Source organism: Lygodium microphyllum, chromosome 16, assembly GCF_053477565.2.
Source record: "Lygodium microphyllum isolate KBCC chromosome 16, Lygodium_microphyllum_v1.1.10, whole genome shotgun sequence".
NCBI classification, from domain to species: Eukaryota; Viridiplantae; Streptophyta; class Polypodiopsida; order Schizaeales; family Lygodiaceae; genus Lygodium; species Lygodium microphyllum.
Genome location: NC_141150.1, coordinates 144727345 through 144749331, shown reverse-complemented (window position 1 = coordinate 144749331; position 21987 = coordinate 144727345). Strand labels below are relative to the sequence as shown.

At 41.4% G+C, this 21987-nt stretch overlaps 1 protein-coding gene across 3 annotated transcripts in view; it reads right to left on the bottom strand.

Annotated features, from left to right (window-relative positions):
• Positions 1-2907: 2907 nt before the first annotated feature.
• Positions 2908-21987, bottom strand: part of LOC148023543 (vacuolar protein-sorting-associated protein 37 homolog 1-like) — a 50245-nt gene continuing 31165 nt past the window's right edge. The window contains exons 2-8 of one of the 3 annotated variants that reach the window (XM_087696528.1): positions 16209-16594; positions 15846-15977; positions 11285-11372; positions 11123-11162; positions 10947-10993; positions 3392-3512; positions 2908-3246 (exon numbers count right to left, since the gene is read on the bottom strand). In XM_087696528.1, the coding sequence (XP_087552654.1) occupies positions 3077-3246; positions 3392-3512; positions 10947-10993; positions 11123-11162; positions 11285-11372; positions 15846-15901 (522 nt within the window). In that variant the 5' untranslated portion in view covers positions 15902-15977; positions 16209-16594 and the 3' untranslated portion in view covers positions 2908-3076. The remainder of the gene's footprint in view (positions 3247-3391; positions 3513-10946; positions 10994-11122; positions 11163-11284; positions 11373-15845; positions 15978-16208; positions 16595-21987) is intronic. The other 2 variants (XM_087696529.1, XM_087696527.1) reach the window with 2 other exon arrangements.

Genomic DNA, 21987 nt, shown 5'->3' with positions numbered 1-21987 from the left:
ATAAAGCCTAAAGCAAGTCAAGGGTGTCTTGGATGAAAGAGTCCCTAAAATCTATTTAGAAGACTTATTATATGGCCAATATCTCTACTTCTCCTTGGGCATGTACCCTCTCGTCAATTGCACCACTACAACTCTCCCTATGGAGAATTAGAGCCTTGTAAAACTAATTGCTAGATAAACAACGTGGCCATGAACCATCAAGGTTCGCAATAAGGTCCCTATCCTCATAAATTTTGTAGGGCATATAGGTGATGTTGTAACCCTTCCAATGCATCTCATAGGACATCAATGTTATCTAGATAAAGAACAAAAATCAGCATTGATAACAAGCGTGACTAGCCCTCCAAGCATGTCTATGTAATCTAGCATCCCATCAATGTACTTATACAAAGATGATTGGTGATAGAGAGCACTGCATCTTCACTCCTATACTAAATAATATAATCATTGACAGACCCAGAGGTGGCTTGACCTTGATATAAGATTGATCCATACATAGCAACTACTCCCAATATCATGTTTACTACTATATCATGGGTGATCCTAGTCAATTAGCCTTTGTAATAGTGTAGAAGGATTTAGACTTGTCTAAAAAGCAACAATATATCGTGCACTCGTGCTCTCCCCTTCTCAATGATGGCCCATAGTACAAAGGCATGATCCACCATGGAGTATCCTCTCTAAAAACTTGCATGTCCCCAAGCACTTGAGCCCATGTCTCTACCCAACAGCTCAACTCATGCTCCAAGAGTGAGCCATACATCTAAGGTCATGTCAATCATGATATTCATATAATTACTTGGCTCCATCACATTGCCTACCTTCAAGACATGTACAATGCTGATGATTCCCCATGTAGCTAGAAAACCCTCGCACATGGCCCACTTAAACATGCACCAATAAAGGTGTCAAGATCTCAAGTGCATGGGAAAAGCACTTTGCAACCAAACCATCGTGACCTTGGTATCTCTTATTCTGAAGTCTATCTATAGTGCCTCATGCCATCCCTACTATGAAGGATGTGGAGGATAATAGGCATGGCTCAAACGGGGAAGGGGTGACTGCATAAAAACTTGGTTCACATGTCAAAAGCATGCTAGAGACTAGATACAAAAGTAGGAGTCTCTAATGAGGTAGACAATGGCTAGAAACTTAGAAAGATTACCCATGCCTTTATACAATCGTATCCCAAGGATAATTGGTATAACCCTTTCTCCTTTTCTAGATATGCTTTGTTCTTTCCTTGCAAAGACCTTAAAGATGATTTTTATCCAGAGGTAACACATTGTCGTACCAATTTTTGTTTGGAACAATCTAGTGTGTGAAAAAGTAATGGCTATGGATGCATGTAATAATGCAACTAGCTATACTAAAAAGTCCTCCAATGGAATACGCTTGGCAACAATATCGGTATACGTCTCTCAAATAAAGTGATGTCAAGGGTAGCAAGGTAATGACTATGGTGGAAGTTAATGGCAAGAGAGAGGGAGAGAGAGAGACACAAAATCTTCCTTGAGACTTCGATTAATTGCAAACCTATCATCCTCAAATGCCAATATAACTTTAGCAAATATAGCATAATCATATGCTATTTGACTTATTTGTTTGTCCAAATACATGACTTATTCTCTCTTCTCATTTCTTAAGAGTAAAAGGTCTACCAGTTGCTTCTGCTCAAAACTAGCTCACGTTATTACTTAATCATCGAGCCATATCCCATGTCTATGTTTAAAGATATAGCATGTCATGCCTAACACCATCTTGTGGAATACAAGCACAATTGAATTATGCACATGGATATAGACATTTTACTGGAATCAAGCTCCCACTAAGCCAATAATTAACAAAGTTCACAAAGCCTAATGGGACCCGATGAAAGGAGGAAACGTTGTGAAAGCCCTTGAGAAAAGCTTCCAAACAACTCGAAGAATTCCTTAAAACCTAGCCTCGAAATCAAGCACGCATGTGTCGAGAAAGGGTACATACAAAAACCGACTCACTATGTAGTACCAAAGTAGATGCCGTACCATCTCATTTACATGCTATAATCATTTCACCAATTTGTATCCCACAAGGAACTCCAATCACACATCTCCAAAAGAACCTCTTCTAAGGGCAATTTGTTTTTCCACTGGGATTCATCCACATGCCATAGTACATTGCATGCTTGTCAAACCCAAGATGCAGGTAACATGTGCATGTATACCTTCATGGACAACATTACTTGCAAACAAATAGAGCAACCAACCGGGGTATTAGCTCAAGTTTCCAATCGACGAGAGTTTCGGAAGGCACCAGCAAAAAACACTGAAACATAGGTTTGAACTTTCTCCAAATTGATGTGATACATGAGTGCAACACACAGCCGGAAAAGGTCACAAATGGCCCCCATCATCAACATCATCAATGTATCGAATTTCCAATTATAGAAGATTACAAGCTTAAGCGGCTCTTGAATTGCCAATGATCCTTTCCCACACACACACATACAAGAAGCCCCACTTGCTCAGAGGCTGAAGTCCAATCTGAGCATCTCATGTGAAAGACCTTGTGTAAACAACCAGGCAGCCTCTATGGAAAGCTCTTGACATTTTGAGAAGCTGTACTGATCTCATCCAACACCTACCAGCACCCAAAATGCTTCTCAAGTCAATTTTTAACTGCAGAAGCATCCTGCAAGGGTTTAAAGCCTTTAATGGATGTCATGACCTTGTTATGTAAAGCCTACACGAACGTAGCTTTCCTGCGTAGCACTCATTTTCAATATGTCAAGTGTTTTAATCAGTATGCACTAGAAAGATTACACCATGCTTATGAAATGAGAAGGGACGCCCCTAGTACATAAATATGAACATAATTATTAAGATAGCAAAGATGGGCAGATATATGTTGACATTGTGTTCAGCATCATGAACAAAATTAACATTCCAGCAAGAATATCTTGAACACTATCCATTACAGCATGTAGTGGCACTGACAAAACGAACTTTATTTACACACTTAAGACACATAGATGTAGCACAATAAAGAATCACCACAGCATGGTGGAGCTAGAATTAAGTGATAAGCATTTGAATCAGCCTGGGGTAAGCACTGATGTTTTTGCTGCAAGGCGAGTGAGTACTCGTTTATGATAAAGGAGCCGTTTTTTTCGATAGTCGGATAAGAATTCCACTAAGTTCATATTCCCAGAAAGCAGATGCAGGCACATGTTCTCTGATTCATCATCCACCTTTGAGGCAACATCTAGTGGCACCAGAACATAAGATCAAGTAAAACTAGTCATTAAAAATCTGCAGCTAGAATCTCCAAAAAACACATGAAGCAAATGCACCACAATAAATATTATAATCCAACCCAAAACTCTCAGCTCAGATAGCCATAATACCACCTTGAAGCCTCTCCAAAAGCACGGCAGGAGAATATACAGCCCTGACTTCCTTCTCACGATGTCGGACCTCATTGAACCTTTCTTGAGCTGCTGCAAGTTCTGTAGTCCTGATGATAGTGCACTGAAAGAAACCAGTGTTCAGGAAACCTAAACTACAGAGCTGCTAAATTTGAACAAAAAATTAAAATTAAATAGCATCCTTTATAATACCACTCCTGATGATAGCCTACTGCTAATTTCGACCCTCATGCACAAGCCACTATTGCTAGGGATTTGCATTAAAGTAAGAAGGCAAACTTATGCATGCAACTGCCACCTACATTACTGCACCCGCCACCTTCATCACAGCAACTGCCAGTCTGCACACTCTTTGCTGCCTTCCCATATGCCTTCACCTTTGACGCTAGCCTTTCCTCACTTCTTCGCCATCCCCCTGCCTCACCTGCCACCCTGCCAACTGCTTGAATAGGAAACCACCCTCCTGCAAGCCATCCTCCCAATCCTCCACCAGCTGCTGCCAGTTCAGCAGCACACATCATCCCTGCACAAGATTTGATCATCTCCAGGACAGGGACAGGCATATTCTGCACAGTTTAGGCAGTTTTACCATATACAGAAGCAGGTCAGACAGCAATTTCATGCAGTCACCAAATTTGGGCAGCAATTTGGGCAAGTGGATCAGGTCAGTCAACCTGCCTGGCCACAAAGTTACCTTTTTGCCTTCCATTTGGTACCATTCATCTCTTCAGCTGCTGATGCCCCATCTAGCCTTCATGTCCGCCGTCTATAGCTACCATCTATGAGCATTGTCTTGACTTGATGTTTGTATCCACTATTGGCCTTGCCATTTGGTCCTTGGATCTTTTGTGATATGTACGTCAACCTTCAAACATTTATAGTTCTTGAGCCTTTAGAATTTTTTATAGGATATACTAATTTTGCAGCATTGATGGGTCTTACTATGCAATGCACCATTCATTTTGCTTTTTACAATCCGAATTCCAATATGATGTTAAGAGTGAATTTAGAGTGTCTTTGAATACTTGTGAAGTTGTTTACCTCAAGCGAGTGAAATTCTCCTTAGTTTACTTGTTTTTTAATGTCTCGTTTTCGGAATGAAGCCTCTCTATTCCTATCGCGTTCCCCATTCCTATTCCCTGTTCCTCCCAGCTATGCACCTATCACATGCCCTCAAATCCCATTCCTGCTTGCACGACTTCAGAAGCTATGCTTCTCCACACTCTCTCCATACACAACAAGGCATGCTCAAGTCTATCCTTCATTCTGTGCTACACTATTTTGATCTTACTTTCCTAGACCACCTTGTAAGCTCACCTACCATTTAGTAGTGGGAACTCTCATTTGGCTTGGATAAGTTAGCTGATCTCTCATCCCAAGAAGTTGTTGTAATGTACCCAATAGGATCTCACTAGAGTAGTGATAAACGTGTCATAAGATCTCTTGGTGGTATATTTAGTTGGCATTCCAATGGAGGACCAATATTGCAGGAAGTCATCCTCTCACTAAGCCGCATACCTAGATACATGGTGCTCCCATGGTAGGTCTGTTAAGCAAAAAAAGTGCATTGACATTAAACCTTTCATTTAGCCCATTAAACAGCCCCAAATCTGAAATGCACACGTGACCTTCATGTCCCGTAAGCAAAACCCTAAACTTTGGTTGTTTCCATCTCTATAAATAGTGTGTACTAGGTCACTTGCATGCTTTTGCATCCCCAATCTCTCTCGTCTACCCATCATCTTCAGCTGCTGTGTTTGGGTCCAGCTGCAGTCACCATCACTTCAGCTGCCTTTGCAGCAGCTCCAGCCCGCCGTCACAGAGTTTCCAGCAGCCACCCTGCTCATCACAACTTGGTGGACTTCTGGTTAATGTCAAAACAGGCCACCCTGTTATTGTTCATTGTGTGGAGGCCATCCCCACTGCTGACATCACCTCCCACAATGGTATTTCACTGTTTACACCATTCCCTCATCATCACCTAGCTGCTGGTCTGCTCCCGCTGACTATCAGGCCACCCTGACTGTCCTGCTATTTTCCTTTAATTAATTGTGGGGGTTGGTAGTTTATCATCATGCATACAATCAGCTGCTGCATTTTCAGTTTTTCAGCTCTTCTTTGCATCAGCCCGATCCGTGCTTGCATCTGCAGCAACTCATTTATGAGCTTTAGCACTTTTCTATATCATCCTCTACTCCAACTGGTCATTACTGCACTCACGATCCATCTCCAGTGAGTGATATACTCCAACCTCAGCCCACTCCCAAAAGAGCCATCAAGTATTTGACTGCTCTACCTTTAAGCATTGGGTACATTCATTCATTCATTCATTCAGCTTCCATTATTCATTTGGTTTCATCATCTTCTCCCTACTTTCGCATTTTGCATTTTCTTTTTTCAAGGAAGAGAAAATTCTATCAATAACACCTCGGATAAAATCCCCCTAAGGTGAAATACTAAGTACAAAGAACCCCATAAAGAGTAGCCCTACATTACAAACACAATGTTTGTGTGAACAACAAATTTGGCGGGCTATAATGCCAAACTATCTAAGGGGCTATATGAAGAAAGGTGCCAAAGTCCTAGGCCACAAGAAAGTATCTCTCCTCTGCATCCTCTCACAATGACCCCACAAAGAGTGTAGATAATCTCTGTCCAAATCCTCAAAAGAGTCTTTACTGTGTAGACATCCTAAAGGTCTTTCACATGGCTGCACCTCACGGTCCAAATTAACCAAGCAGTAATACCAATGATGCGAAGACTGAGACTTGTGTTTTAGTCATATTCATACAATTTGTGTTTTCTCAATGCAAACACTAGCATATCTTCACATGGTATCGATATCAATGCTCTACTAAAACAATATCTTGAGGCTATCATGAATGCTTGGTTTGTGCAAGATACACAAGCAACATGTAATCAACTCACAACAATTGACATACTTGCTCATGGAAAGCCATCGTGTCTTCCCAAGCTTCAAAGATTTAAAGTGAGTCATGATTCATTGTGGCAACGCTTTATCAAAGGTCATCCAAATGGCCTTGAATAGGCCTAATACTCCCTCGCCAATTAAGTCAGCCCAAGAAAACCAATCTGCCCAGAAGAGGCCAAGTACACCAAGAGAAGACTACTCCCCAAAACCCTCAAACTCCAAGAGCGGAAGTCCAACCACCTCTAATGAGGAAGCAATGAGAACATCCCAAAGTCAAGAGAATCAAGATCAATAGTGAAGAAAGCAAAAACATAAAAGGATGGAATGTTATGTCCCTGGGCATCCGAATGGGTGCTAGTAGCATCAGTTACAGTTGTTGTGAAGTGACTTAGTGCGAATGCACTAAGGGCACTTTGGATTAGGGCATCCAAGTCCTATAAAGAGCTTATGCAAGAGTTTGACTTCAAATTTTGCCATACAAAGGATGCAACTAATTTGGTTGCTGATACTCTTAGTCGAATTCTTGAAGTCAATGCCTTGTCCCTTTCCAAAATTTCAACTGATTTCTATCTTTCTCTCAAAGGGCATAGCCAAAACAATCTTCACTTTGGTAAGATCTGGCAAATAGTTCAAGAGGGACCTAGTATCTCAAGAAGCTTCAACGATCTAAACACCCAAAGGTTGGCTATGGAGAGAAAGACGGCAGAAAAGTATTCCATTCAAAATAGATTGCTTTTTAAACAAGACAAAATGTGTGTGCCCAATGATCAAGATATCCGCCAGAAAATTTTATATGAGTGTCACAATGCACTAAGTTTGGCCTTGGTTACCTCTTATTCTTATTGTCCACATAATAAGACTATAGTTGAGTCCTATGTGTGTGAGTGCCCCACAGTGTTAGCTTGACAAATCTAAACGATAGAGACAAGCGGGGATGTTGCATCCTTTACAAATCCCTAATAGGAAATGAACTAGCATCTCTATGGATTTTGTAGTAGGATTGCCTCATGCGAATTGATGTCATGGCGCAATCTAGGGTGTGGTTGACTGATTGACAAAAATAGCTCGATTCATTCCTACAAAGACGATCGTGAAAAACCATGAGCTGGCTAGTCTCTTTGTCAAACACCTAAATAGACTTTATGGTTTGCCCGATGAAATAGTTAGTGACCGGAATCTTAAGTTCATTGGCCACTTCTCACAAAACGGTCTTCCAAAAACTGGAAACTCAATTCTCCATGTCATCCTCGAAACATCCAAAAACCGATGGGCAAACCAAACAAACAAATCAAACCATGGAGGATATGCTTCATGCATTTGTCTCCCATAGACAATTTGATTGGGAGCATTATCTCCCTCAGAATAAGTTTGCTTATAATGATGCTAAGCATTCCACTACTGGTTATAGCCCGTTTATTCTTATGTATGGTTATGAACCGAAACCATTGATTGCCATAGAGCTCAAGGGGGTGAAAATGCAGTCCGTAGTCAACTTTCTACATGATATGCAAGAGATGTTGGTGATTGCGAGGAAAAGGATTAAAACGGCCCAAGATCGTGCTACATTTTATGCTAATCAACATCCTACTCTTAAGGAGCTCTAGGAAGGCATGTGGATTTACCTTAAAGTCTCAAAGGACTCCAATTCAATGGCAACCAACAAGTGCTATAAATTGTCTTCAAGATATTGTGATCCTTTCCAAATTACCAAGAAGATAAATAGTGTATCCTATGAGTTAGACATATCTTCGAAAAATCGAGTTCACTCTGTGTTCCACATGAGTCATTTGAAAGAACAACTAGGACAAGGTGAGCAAATTGTTCTTATTGAGAAAGTCTCGTGGCTTGAGAATATTACTCGTTATGTTCCACTTGAACCCGAATTGGTTCTTGATCTTAGGACTAAATGATTCTGTCAAACCGTTTATCCTGAGTATTTGGTCAAGTGGAAAAACCATCCGGAGGCAAAGGCTATGTCACCAGATGGTGATACTTTTTACAGTTGCTTTTCTTATTTACTTATATAAATATTTTATTTTTCTTTTCTTTTGTTGCTATTGCTTTTTACCACCAGAGTTCTCTTGGAATAACCGGGATCATTGCATGGCCAAAAGAGGCAAGCATTGGAACAAATTGCACTAATGGTTTGTTTGAGCCTTAGGACCAGTTCCATATTGAATGGGCACTGAAGAATAGAATGCCACTAGTTTGGGACTGTGTGCTTAGCCACTGGAGATGGTGCAAGACAATGAGCCTGGCCAAGATAGAAGATGCACATGTGAGAATGCTCACGGAATAAAAGTCACTGTAACTGAGCCACATTACACTTTTGATGTGGTCGCAATGACAAAAGTTGCACAGAACAACTTGAGGAATGCAGGGGTCACCATCCCTAAAATTTAGGGAGTCACTATTTTTGGACCCCAGAATCTGTTCGCGTCATTGTCTTTGTTTTTACAGGAGGATTAATTCTCTGGTCTGTGCTGAGATCAAAATTTGCACCGATCATGGAGAATTTTAGACCGGAAGGTTTAAACGGGAAAATTGTTACATGTATGCCATGTGGCACAAATTCCCAAAAGAGAGAGAGAGAGAGAGAGCATTAAAAAAAAAACGTAATAGGCATAAGGGGGGCATGGGAGAATGAAGTTTGGAGGAGTTGAGGGCATATTGCTACAAGAAAACCAGTCATGGAGAGTACTTCTACGTCTCTGACTCCAGAACGGAGATAGAGCTTGCTCCCTCTCATCTCATCTCTCTCTATTTTCAGAAGAAATGCTTTGCATGATGGATTGATTCCATCAAAGATACAATTCTGTGTTTATTTCTGCACATGCTGAATTGTAAGAACAGTGAACTCTGCACATGCTGAATCGAAAGAACAGTGAACTCTATTCATGCTGAATCGTAAAAACAGTGAACTCTGCACATGCTAAACAGTGAGAACAATGTGCTGGACAGTAAGAACAGTGAATTCTGCACATGCTGGACAGTAAGGGATGTTGATCCGGACATGCTGTATTGTTCCAATGCAGCTGGGATTTACTTAGAAGAGATGAAAACCAACTGTTCACAGGTTATGTATTTTGGAACATTACCATTTTTGTAATTTTCTATCTTTTAATTGATAAAGAAATACCGAGAGGGCGTCGGTCTTTGGGGCCAATCTGGTGTTGAGCGAGGGAGAGAGGTCTCTCTTTATGGATTTTGGAAAATTTCAAAGGTTCCATCCTTGTGTATCATTTTGTCACAAAGCTTGTTGTCAATTGAAAAGAAATCAGTTTGCACAACAAATGGATGGGTAGGACTAACCCTGCAGGTAATTCGCTTCACATGGACAATTAAGATTGAAGCGAAGTTTTTGATCCTTTAGTTGTTGCTTAACCAATAAAGGCTCTTTCTTTGGCCAAGAGAAGCATTTCTTCAGTGGCCGATGTTCTTTGTTCTTACTCTTCAAGGTAGCATCGTACTAATTCCCTTGTTAGATGGCATTGGAGACGTTCTCAACTTTGGACCAACAAATTGCCACTTCAGAGGAAACTTTCCTATGAAGATGCATGCTTGGTGTTGTTCCTTTGGGTTCTAAGCTTGCCAGCACAAGGATCAATATTCCTATTTGTCATGAATATGGTGTTTTGCATGAGACATCTCCAATATTTTGGCATTGTTCGTGTTCATAGGAGTTTATTTAGCAAGAGTCTTCTTCTCTCAAACTCCGTTTTCCCACTTTGGGATTTGGCAAGTCTTTTACCTCTTTGAATCTTTCCTCGCATCAGATCAAAGCCCTATGCTCGCTTGCTTTCCTGCTTGCACTTTTGGACACTCTAGACAATATCAACTCTACAATCAAGCTACATTTGAGCCTACTATTTCTAGTGGCTACACTTGTTTCAAAAGATCTCGACACCAAATATCTTTCTAATAGCCCATCCCTAAAGGATAGGATAGACCTCAATATGATCTTTTTCATGAGTGTTTTTGAGCCTTTGCACTCTTTGTCAGCCACTATGCACATAGATAACTACTACACTGTTTCCACACAAAATGCATGTGTAATACTATGTGAGACAACGCATATAATAATTACAATAAGAACCAGTGTGCACATCACCGCTCGAGCATAGCCGTTAAAGGAACACCTATTGGCTCATTTCTCTATTGGCTCTCTGTGTGTGTGTGTGTGCACATGCACGGATGGGTGTGTGTTTTGTGTTTTTCTTGTTTTCTTCTTTTTTTTTTCTTTGTTTTTTGCCCCCCACGGGGGGGGGGGGGGGGGGGGGGGGGGGGGGGGGGGGGGTGTGTTGTTGGGGGAGGGGCGGCCACAGAGAGAGAGAGAGAGAGAGGTATAACAGGTTTGCTGGTGCACTCCAGTTAATTCGGAGCAATTTAATCCCTCTAACCAAGAGTGCACCTCAACCATTAGAATGGGATGCCCCAAGGCAATGCTTACAAAGCTCCAGAACTCCTACATGTCTTCCGGAGTATCAGTTTCCTGTTTGAGCCAGGCACTCACATTACCATAACAGAAATCTTCCAAAATTCTGTCAGCAACTTTCTTAAAAGTATCAGAGATGCACAGTTTATGAAAAACCAGAAGTGTGTTACCTGATTTCTGAGCTCAAAAATCTCAGATTCTTTTTCTAGATTTTGTTCTGCAAAAACAAAAACAGATGTGTTCATATAACATCTACACTACACATAAGAGATTGTTCCATCCTTACAGAAGCTCCATTCGATTTCAATAACAAAAAGAAAGCATGTCCAATATGCTAACTGCTTACTGGCAAGTTCTACATTTCTTTTCTGCAACTCAGTCCATACCTGGTATCCGAACCAACAAAAATAACATCAGTTTCTTTAGGATGATACAAGACTGATGACAAGATTAGCAAAACCATAGCGAAACATGATAAAACCTGATATTTAAAATATAAGAGTCTTACAGAATGAATCTGTTTGACAGAGTCTAAAGATTGTAGAAATGATGCATATTCGTCTTTATCCGATAGAAGTCTTCGAAGATCCTCCACACTGTTTTTGTTTTAAATGTAAAAGAGAGTCAATGATCTGCTTTTGAAGATCTTAAAATTGGGAATCTTCTTTGGGAAACGATGATTTCTTGAAAATTGAAACTTGAATCAAGCCACACATTGATTCAAAACAAAAATGGAAACAACAAAAGTAGATAATTCAACCATTCACACATTTCTCCAATTAGATGTGCCATTGTAGCCAAGTACTTGTGTTAACATCTTTAAAAGAAAACATGGAAGGAGATTCATAATCTCAGAGGTGGATGGGAGAGACCACAGGAAGACTCTGATCACATAAGAGACAAGAGGCTTGCCTTAGCATCTAGGAGACAGGCACTTTCTTTCACCTAGGAGCCCTCCACATGATTCAATATTAAAGCACATTAAGTGATTGCATCTAGGAGACAGGCACTTTCTTTCACCCAAGAGCCTCCTCATGATTCAATATTAAAGCACACATTAAGTGATTATTTCATTCGCCTTGTACTTCGCACCTCTTTGGTGCAGATAGCCAAGGAGATGTCGTTTCCCTTCCCTAACCGTACTCTATGATATGGGACCTTGTACTTCATAACCTACCTTGGTGATAATTTTCACTGACGTGATTTTTATAAACTTTTCTCTTCCTATGGGAAAATGCTATCATATTTACAAGAGGAGATGCTGCAATAGTTTGTCTTTGCTTGATGCATACAGAAAAGGACAGACATTGGAAGAACTTTCTAGAAACAAAACTTGATCTTGTTGATGCCACATGTGGCTGGTGATATGTGACAGTTTGCAGCATATCACCTGACACATAGCATCTTGAGTTTACATGAGGCAGCACCTATGGGGAATCTGCACAGTGAAAGGAGTGAAACGCAGTCCTCTGGGTAGTGGGCTATCGAAATAATCACTAGAAGGTGAAGGACAACTATTGAGGGAGTAAACCGCCGTCCTCTGATGTTGTCGGATATGTGATAGATGATCACCAATTGTGGAGGGAGTAAACCGAAGTCCTCTAATACCAAGGAGTGACCTATGTAGCGAAACGCAAATCCCAAATTGTCGAAGCTGTCAAACGCAGGAAAAGCAGCCCAGACGCTGACACCAAGTGGATAATGATGACATAAGATAATGGAGAATGAGCTAGGCTGCAAAAATACAAGTCCCAGCAACCTCTCCGACAGACGAATGATGCCAAGTGATGGAGGAGAAGCTAGGCTGCAAAAACGCAAGTCCCAGCAGCCCCTGTGATAGAGGAATGACGTCAGGTGATGAAGGAGAAGCCACGCTGCAAAAATGTAGGCCCCAACAGCCCCTGTGATAAACAAGTGATGAAATTACTAACACTCGATGATGTAGACTATCACCAGAGGCTAGGATACTAATGCTAAGCTGGAGATGATGACATCAGGCAAGGAGATCTCCACACTAAAAAACGCAGGTGAAGGTGGAGCCTGAAGAAGAAGGGTGTTGATGCAAAGTAGATGATGGTGATGCCAAGTGGAAGACGCTCCAAATGCAAGGCCTGACACTAGAACATGGCGCCTAAAGCAGAAGACGAAGGGTGAAGGCAGCCAAGAGCCACGAACCGCAATGTCCTCCTGAAGGGGTGTGAGGGCAATGCAAGGGATTGGTGAGAGAAGTGAAGGGTGTCTGATGAAGGAAGAGGAATGAAGAATGACTAAAGAGTAGTGAGGTGGTGTGGGGTGATGAAGAATTAATGAAGTGATTGACTATTTATAGGCATAAGTCGTCTAGGGTGGCGCACCACTCTATGAGCACCCACTAAAAAAGTGGCCAAAATATAGACACCAACCATTTTTGGGGCCGTCAAAGCAAAAACCTGAATGAAGTGTGTAAACTAAAGAAGTGGTTTCTCAACATTAGTGTCAGTGGTGACACGAGGGATTGGTATTAATTAATTAATTAATACCGGTCTAAGGATCAACAAAGGTTAGGGACCACTCCAAGTTGCAAATGGCCTAACCAATTTAATTATAGATTGGCACATTTAATTTTGGGCAAGGTTAGAAGAACTAAAACTAATTTTTAAGATTCTTTAATTCTAAAAATTAATTAAATGGTTGGATAATGCTGAAAAATGGGTTTAAAAGGCTGCTACTTGGCAAAAATGCCCATGCAAACTGAGAAAACGTTTTTGGGGGCTAGGTCTCGACCATTCAAATAGTTTACAACTTGAGAGAGAGAGAGAGAGAGAGAGAGAGGGGGGGGGGAGGGAGCTGCCGGTCTATTATCTCATCAGAGAACAGCAATTTGCTGAAGAAGACAACCATCGAGGGGCTTCAACAAGCAAGGGATAGCAAGGAGACACCTTTCAAGGGCTAGCAACAACATTGCTAATCAGGTGACAGCATTTTGGAGGTGTGTGGCAGTAGGATGACTACATTAAATGCAGGTTGGAGCATGCAACTAGCAGATTTTAGGATTTCCTCGCGAAGAAAATCAAATTTCTCTCTCATCTTGGCCTTCTCTCACTTTTTCCAATCCAATCTCAAGAGATCTCAACATTTCTCAATCATTTTGAGTATATCTTAGCCAAATTTGGTGGACAGCAGAGAAATCTCTATTGTAAACCCTAAATTTCTACAAAATTTAGAGTTTAACAGCCACCTCAGGATCTGTGCCAACAAGACAAGGCATCATACACTGAAATCAGCACCTACAATTTGTTGTATTGATAGGGATTTTAGATTCCAAGCCATCCATTGTGAATTGGGGCAACATTTGACCAATTGGTGGTTCCATTTGAGCAAGTCCTGAGTGAAAATCAAGGGGCAATTGGCCCAAATTGCTTGCTGATTGTTTGTACAACAAGGGGTGTTTGGATTAGCCAAGGAGATTGAAGAATCTTGACTTGTAATTGATCCATTGGTAATTGAAGTTAACGAAATACCACAAGGGGGGGCAATTTTGGGGCCAACAGGGTGTCCAATGTCCAAGATTAAAGTGGTAAAGTGTGCATTTTCATCCGAGGAGAAAGGTGGGTTGCAAATTCCATGACTAGTCTAAGGGAGGTGCCTCCTCCGAATAGCAAGGGGTACCTAGCTTAGATTGTGCTATGGGCTCTGCATCTACAGATGTAGTGCTCCTCATACTCGCCACCTCCTCCTGGAATAGCCTGCAAATCCACTCAGCTCAGGAAATGTGGGTTGCCCTCCCGGTCTCAATCTCAAGCTGGTGAGAGGATACCTTGATTTAGCCAATGGCTACTTGCCTCTCCTGTGGCATGTATACATCTAGGTATCCAGGTCTCTAGATGAAGCCATCCACTATAGTCTTCATGAAGTGGTCTCCATAGTACAACATCTTTGGGGGAAGGGGCTGCCTGGGCAAAATCCATGTATGCTATATGTACAATTGGAAAGGTCCTGCCACATGACCAAGTTCCTCTCTATGTGGGAGAGGTATATGAAGGGGGAGTGGATCGTACTAAAAGGAGGGGAGCGTTTCTGTTTTGTTAAGCAGGTTTAGTGGCTATTCTTCTTTCGTTTAGAAGATGTTTCATGTTGATCCCATATCCTATATGCCATTGCTCAACCTGTGCATACCATGAAGTCTGATGTCCTGCCTCAACTAGCTGCCTAGAGGCCTCAAAGGCTGTCCTAGGTAGTCTAAATGGGTGCATGTCACGTACTGTGTGTATGAAGCTGATGGTCTGAAAAAGGACCTCCATCATCAGTCCCATCATTTGGAGCACAAGTTTAGCAACTTGAGACTTTACGGCTGTAACTTGATGCTCTTGCTCCAAAACACTTAGATTGACAGGAGTGTTCCTTCCAATAAACCCCCACCAAGACATGAGATGGGGCAGTGGGTCCTTTTATAAAGGCAAACATCTAGAATTTCCTTATATTCCTGGCCTGAATTATTAAAGGTTACTGCCAAGAAGCTTTGCACTGAAAGCTAAGTTCTTCTGGACTCATTCTGCCTCATTTTAATTTCAAGCCTATCACAATTTTCAGATTGTAACTAAAAGCTAATTTTCAGCAAACACAAGTGCATAATCTTGTGAAACCAAGTCCCCTGAGTGATGGCCTAGGTTTTACAACTTGAATTCATGAACATCAGGATGCAGGTTAAATTCCCCTAGCAGGATGGCTGGGATACCTATAGGTCTTCCAGTGAATTCATGGTTTATGTGGCTTTTTCCATTTTGAAGAGGCTAAGAATCAGTCATCCCACTACTTGACCAGGTTGCATTCTTAGGTTTGTAGGGCATTCCTTGATCCCTTGTGGATTGCAAGTTTTCTGTCTATGGGTAATGAAACTCAGGCTGTCAAAAATAAAGACATTAAAGACTACTTTTTCTAGTGCAAAATTCGATTGTACTCATTATAAAGCACTTGTGATTACTCATGAAACGTTCATTATTTTCACATGTATACAATCATTAAATAAATAAAAGAATGTTCTTGAAGATTCAGATTTGCAATCAAAATCCCTTGAGAAAAGAAAATGTTACCTCTTATCTTTTAGAGCAATGAATACATCGGTAGCATTTGCTGAATTCTGCTGCATAGATGGAGGCGATTCAATTGCTATTTCACCAGGTGGATACCATGATTGGGTTGGAAAATGTGGATAATACCCATTCCTGCATTAAACGAGATGAGATATGTGCTCCATTACATTTGTCAATATGTCATTTCTTCATAGTCCTGAAGTATTTGTTAGAAAAATCCCCAAAATGACTATTTTAACATAATTAATTGCAACATAAGGTAAACAACCCTGTGGAAAGAGGGAAGCACTCAGTCGCAGTCAAATCATGATGGTTCACACAAGTATGTAATGGAACAATTGATAATGGCCTTGTGCAATTTACCTAGACCAATGGAGTGACTAGACTAGCAAACAAAGCCGCTTGCTGGACAAGCCACACTGCCACGTACCTACGACCTCATAATGAAACACCCACATCTATCCCCCTGCACACATCAGATGACACAAACAATTCTGGACAACAAGCAAACTTAAACAATCAACATCAGCATTACCTCCTGGCCATAGAACCAAAACACACTTACCTTGAGCCTAGGACCATAAACGTGTTTGGCCTAGCTCCTACCGCAAGGCCCGATGTTTCCATATCATCAGCCCACACCATCAGAATAGCCAAAAGATTCAAAAGCATCCACATAAAAAACGAGTTCCATACAAGTTTCCTACAGTATAACATTTAGGAAATGTCGAACCCCATCCATCCATTACCTATACAAGAAATGACAAATATCGGCTACATAACAGTCCGAATAATGTCAAACTCGAAGAATATAGATATTATGATTAACATCTCAAAATTCTCACAATTCATGACAACATCAAGACAGGGTATTCAAAGAACAACTTCAAAACGTCATAAAATTCTAAATGATAGTGGAAAGTTCAAATATATTATTCAAAGTGGCTACTAGTGACTTCAAAGTTTGAACATCCACCACACATTAGTAGCAAGTACTAGAGTCCTATTAGTAGGTACTAGACTGTGGATCCACACTCCAAACTTCAAACACACAATTTGTTTTCTTCCTCAGTAAGACTCAAGAGCCACTCTTGATAGCCTCCCTATGTTCTTGGATTTTGTTGGGGGCAGAGCTTGGGTGGATAAGAAACTGGTTTCATACATAGGAAACCTTTTGGAGACATCAAGTACTTTTCCTGAATCCCATTTTAGGAAACAAGTTTGCTTGTAACTATGCACACCATCCCACTCTTTGTAGAACTCCCTTAACACCTGGAGTCTAAGTGTGGTTATCACCAAAAACATTCCAAAAATGAGCCCTGAAGTCCCTTTTCTAGTCTTTAAGGTCGCTCACACCAAGTGGTTCAGCTGAAACCAGCCTTCCTTATCTGATAGGTTGGTGATTCACTTGATTAACCAGCAATTACAGCAAGCAATAAATTTAAAAACCTGAAAAAAGTACTTTACCACTTAAATTATAGGCAGCCAACACTCAACCAAAACTGGCACCGCTTGCAGTATTTCTTTCACTTGCATTCACCAAATCTTTAATACATGGAGATTTTGATTAATCTCTCTATAAACTTCGGAACTATGAGCTGTCATAAATGACGACAGCATCAAGTCTCAATATGCCCCTTGATTTCAAGTACAAGTAGGCACAAATGGACCAAGAACACTTGCATGCGGGCCCACCAAATTGTAGATGAGCAATCCCTTTCAAATCTGCTGTAAATTCGTAAAATTACAGCAATGCTTCTAATCATCAGGCTTCAATCTGTGGGCATGCTTCACAATATGGAAGAGAAAATCCTAAATTCAGTAAAAATTAGGGCTTTTGACAATGAATTCCATAGTGACATGGGATTGGGGATGGGAACGGAGACGAAGATGGGGTCAGGGATGGGGACATGGGACGTGGGACACGGGACAGCCAAAATCAAGGGACAATGATGGGGGGTGGGACGGGGGAGGGGATGACATACATAAATGACACTTTCAATGCCATAGTTACCAAATGTATGCATGTGATGTGATAGGTGGAGATCTAGATGAATGAGTTCCATCAAAGAACATATGCATTTCCATGCACGCATATATGCAATTTTCCATTGTAGAAATGCTCTCTATGTGCATGTGCATGCACACGCGCATGTGTGTATGAGAGACAAAAGGGGAAGCAATAAAGATAACTAGCACATTAAACTCCTTGGAAGAAGGCCGAAAACTCCACAAACACCTCGAGACTCCCAAACCCCCTCACAAAAAAAAGGTCCTTCTCAAAAACGTCATCGCCCCTAACAAGGGGACAGGGTAGGGGACGGTCAGGACAGGGGGACAGCTGTCCAGGATGGGATAGGGGACATCCCCCATCCCATTTCGATGTCCCCTTCGGCAGATCTGTCTGAGACAACATTCCCACGTTCCAAGGGCCCAGGACAGCCATTTCCTATTACTATGGGAAATTCAATGTTGTCTACTTCAGGTCTACTAAGATTCAACTAAGCCCAGATCAGCTATCGAGCTTTCACCTACTGTCCAGCACTCTGTCGATAGCTGGAAACCTCTATTGCAGCAACCACCCTGCTTGAAATGGGCATCCATGTGTCTTAGCCAGCCTCCCATGGTCTCAAGCATCCTTGCATGGCAAGTTCCCTCACCTTCTGACAAGTGGCACACCTAATGCAAGATTCAACCTCTAGAAATGAATTTCCAGCAATTAAATTTTGTGGAAAATCAAAAATCCTCTTGTCTTGACCACAAATTGGTCAACTGCACATCCACAATTTGATGGGCTAAGCCCTTTGAACTTGAAAGTCTTCAAGCTATCAACCTTAGTCTTAGGCATTAAACGTTTAATTTTTTGTTAGCCTGTCAACACCAAAGGTCATTTCCAAGGGCTCATTTAATGCTTAAAGCTTAGGTTGTCACCATGCCCAACTGCCCAGCTTGGATTTTGTACTATCACCGTGTCTAAAAATAACTTTCACTTCACACAACTGCCAAAGCAGTAAGTTAAAATACATGTCCTCGTGATAGGCCTCCCCTTAAATCCTTACAATCTATCAGAGTGCAACAAATGCGGAAGTGTATGACCAGACTAAAAGAAACAAGTGAACACGGAGAGAAGAGAGAGTGAGAAAGAGACAACAGAACGTTGAAGACTGCAAAGTACAAATGCTGAATGCTCAAGGCAGATATATACAATGGGTTGTTGGAGTATCACCAACCAGAGCTCTCTCTCACCTTGCAAGAAATTGAAGTGACTGTGACCAGTGGGCACAGCTGCCTGTATAGGCAAAAAATAATACAAGAAAATGACCAGGCCAATTGCTGCCAAATATGGCCAACTGCACACAATTGAATAAAATAATGCAGGAAATGCAGCGAACAGCTGCATGCCACCTGGCAATGACTGCCCACCCTGTTTGACCTCTGTCCGAAACCCTACCCAATATGCTAGTGACTGCAAAACTACTGCCTAACCTGCTCAAAAATAATATGCTAGCAACTGCAAAACTGCCTGAAACCCTACCCAATATGCTGGTGACTGGAAAACTGCTGCCCAACCTGCTCCAAAACAAGATGCAACTACACAAACCACCCTGTACATGCCTATGCCCCGGTCCTAGGGATGACTATATCTCTGCCACCCCCTCTTAGATCCTAGACACGTTATAAGGCTAGGGGATCTGGAATACTAACAAAGAACAGCTTGAGGAAGTACTTCGGTAAACAAATTTGCCACATTATTCTGTCTTGCAATACTCCACATCAATAGTCCCATCCAAGAGCTTCTCACAAATGTATACTAGATCTCTATGTGCTTTGTCCTAGCATGGAAAACAAGATTCCATACCAAGGCTATGTAACTCTCATTGTCGCACAAAAGTGCAATAGCTCCTGTATGTAAACAACCAAGCTTCTCCAACAACCTCTAAAGCCAAATAGTCTCACAAGTGGTAGTACAAGCCACTCAATACTCGGCCTCTATAGATAAAAGCCACTCAATACTTGGCCTCTATACATAAAAGGGCAATTGTAGGTTGCTTCTTGCTCCTCCAAGAAAATAATTTCTTGCAGTCTATCTCCACTAATAAACATCTCCAACCCAATCTGAGCCCATCCAACCTCATCACACCAAAGCTCAAATGTCTACACCTGCTGGATAAAATCGGCTAAGGTCAAGGGTCCCCTCAAGACCCTCAATATCCATAAGGCAGCCTACCAATGAACCTACTTAGGTTCACTCATAAAGCCCGCAAGCAAACCAACTAAAACCCAATGGACCTACTTAGAAATGGCCCAACAATCCTACATCTCAAAAGTGCTCAAGAGCTCCTACACTTGCTGTTGTTGGGAGAGAGAGATCCCCCTCCCAATCTACCATATCTCATAGCCTAGAAAGAAATGAAAAAGATCCATATCCATCATCTCAAACTTCTCATGGAGTGCTTCCTTAGTCTACTTGACTATCTAGACACAATCAACTGTCAAGATGAGATCGTCCACATAGAACACAAACATTGGGTGCCCTCCAGTTGACATGTGAATCTACAAATTCAAATCGGATGTAGATCTCTAATGTCCTAATCTAACTTGAAGGAATGAGTCTATCTTCTCATTCCAAGCACGAAGAGCATGATTGAGACTATAGAGGGCCTTCTTTGACCTATATAGCTTACCATCTAAGGAGGAAAAGCCAAGAGACTGCTCAACATAGATCTCCTTCTTTAAGTCATCATTCAAGAACACAAGCTTGACATCCAACAACTAAACTGACTACTCCTATGGCCAGCTAGAGCAAGTACTATCCAAATGGTGGCCATACGAGTTGTGGGTGCAAAAGTATCATGGAAGTCAACTCCTAGCCTCTACACAAAACCCTTAGCAACCAACTGTGCCTTGTGCTTGTTGAGTGTGCCATCACCGAGATACTTGTCCTTAAAGACCAACTTGACTTCAATCTGCTCAAGAGACTCCAACTCTTGCTCCATGGTCTTCCACCAATGATCAAACTATAGCACCTCAACCCCCTCTCCAACTGGAAACTCTATGAACCGCACATCTTGGCTCATATAGACATCCCATGGGATGGGATCATAAATCTTATACCTCTGTGACTGAGAACTATAGCCAACAAACACTTGTTTCTTGGGAGCCAGCTCAAACTTATCCCTCTACTTCTCTGGAATGAGAACATAGGCATCACATCCAAACACCGCTTGGTCAATTTAATTGTTGGCTTGTATAGTTAATGTTTTGAGCAAGAATTAATAATGAAATTAATTTTTGAAATTTTAATTCTGAAAATTAATTTAGTTGGGCTGAAAATTGCTGAAAAATACAATTAGAAAGCTGCCACCCTAGCAAAACTCACCCATACAAGTGACGAAAAGACTATTAGAGATTGTTAAGGCTTCATTCCAATATTGTGGAAGTTGGGAGAGGAAGAGAGAGAGTTGTTGCTACAATATTCCAGCCATTGGTGATCAACCCAGACATTGGAGCTGTCAAAGAGCTTCCCCCAACTAATCACAATTGGATTGAAGGCAAGTGACAGCCCCTATCAGTTGTCTACAGGCAAGTGACAACAAGTTTGGGGCCCACAAGGGCAAGTGACTACATGTGAGGCTGTCACAACTCTATAGAAACAGAATTTGTATCCTTTTTCATTAATTTGTGTATATAATGATTTATTAAATTTATTTCCTTTGCACTAATTAGATATAAAGAAAAGTGCATTGGAGCTGGCCACTGATGAGTAGTCACAGGTTATGGTGGACCCACGCGGTGGGTTAGAGAAAAGATAGTTCACACTTCCATCTATATGGCTCGATTGGGCGCCTATGACCAGAACTCACGCATATCAGGGTTAGACTCGCACACAGAAAAGATTGATGCCTTGAAGTGTGGGCTAGATCCACTAGAACAAACAGTTACAATCAACAAGATGGCATGATCATGAAATGCTTATATAATGTGCATGTGTGGACTGAAAGCTTGAAATGCACATTTCTTTGCATAGGAAAGTCACATGAAGATTTTGATACCGTTTTTGCGATGTACACGAAAAAAGCTTTCATATGACACCCATATTGGGGGGGTCCCTAAATTTTAGGAGATCCCTAAATTTTAGGAG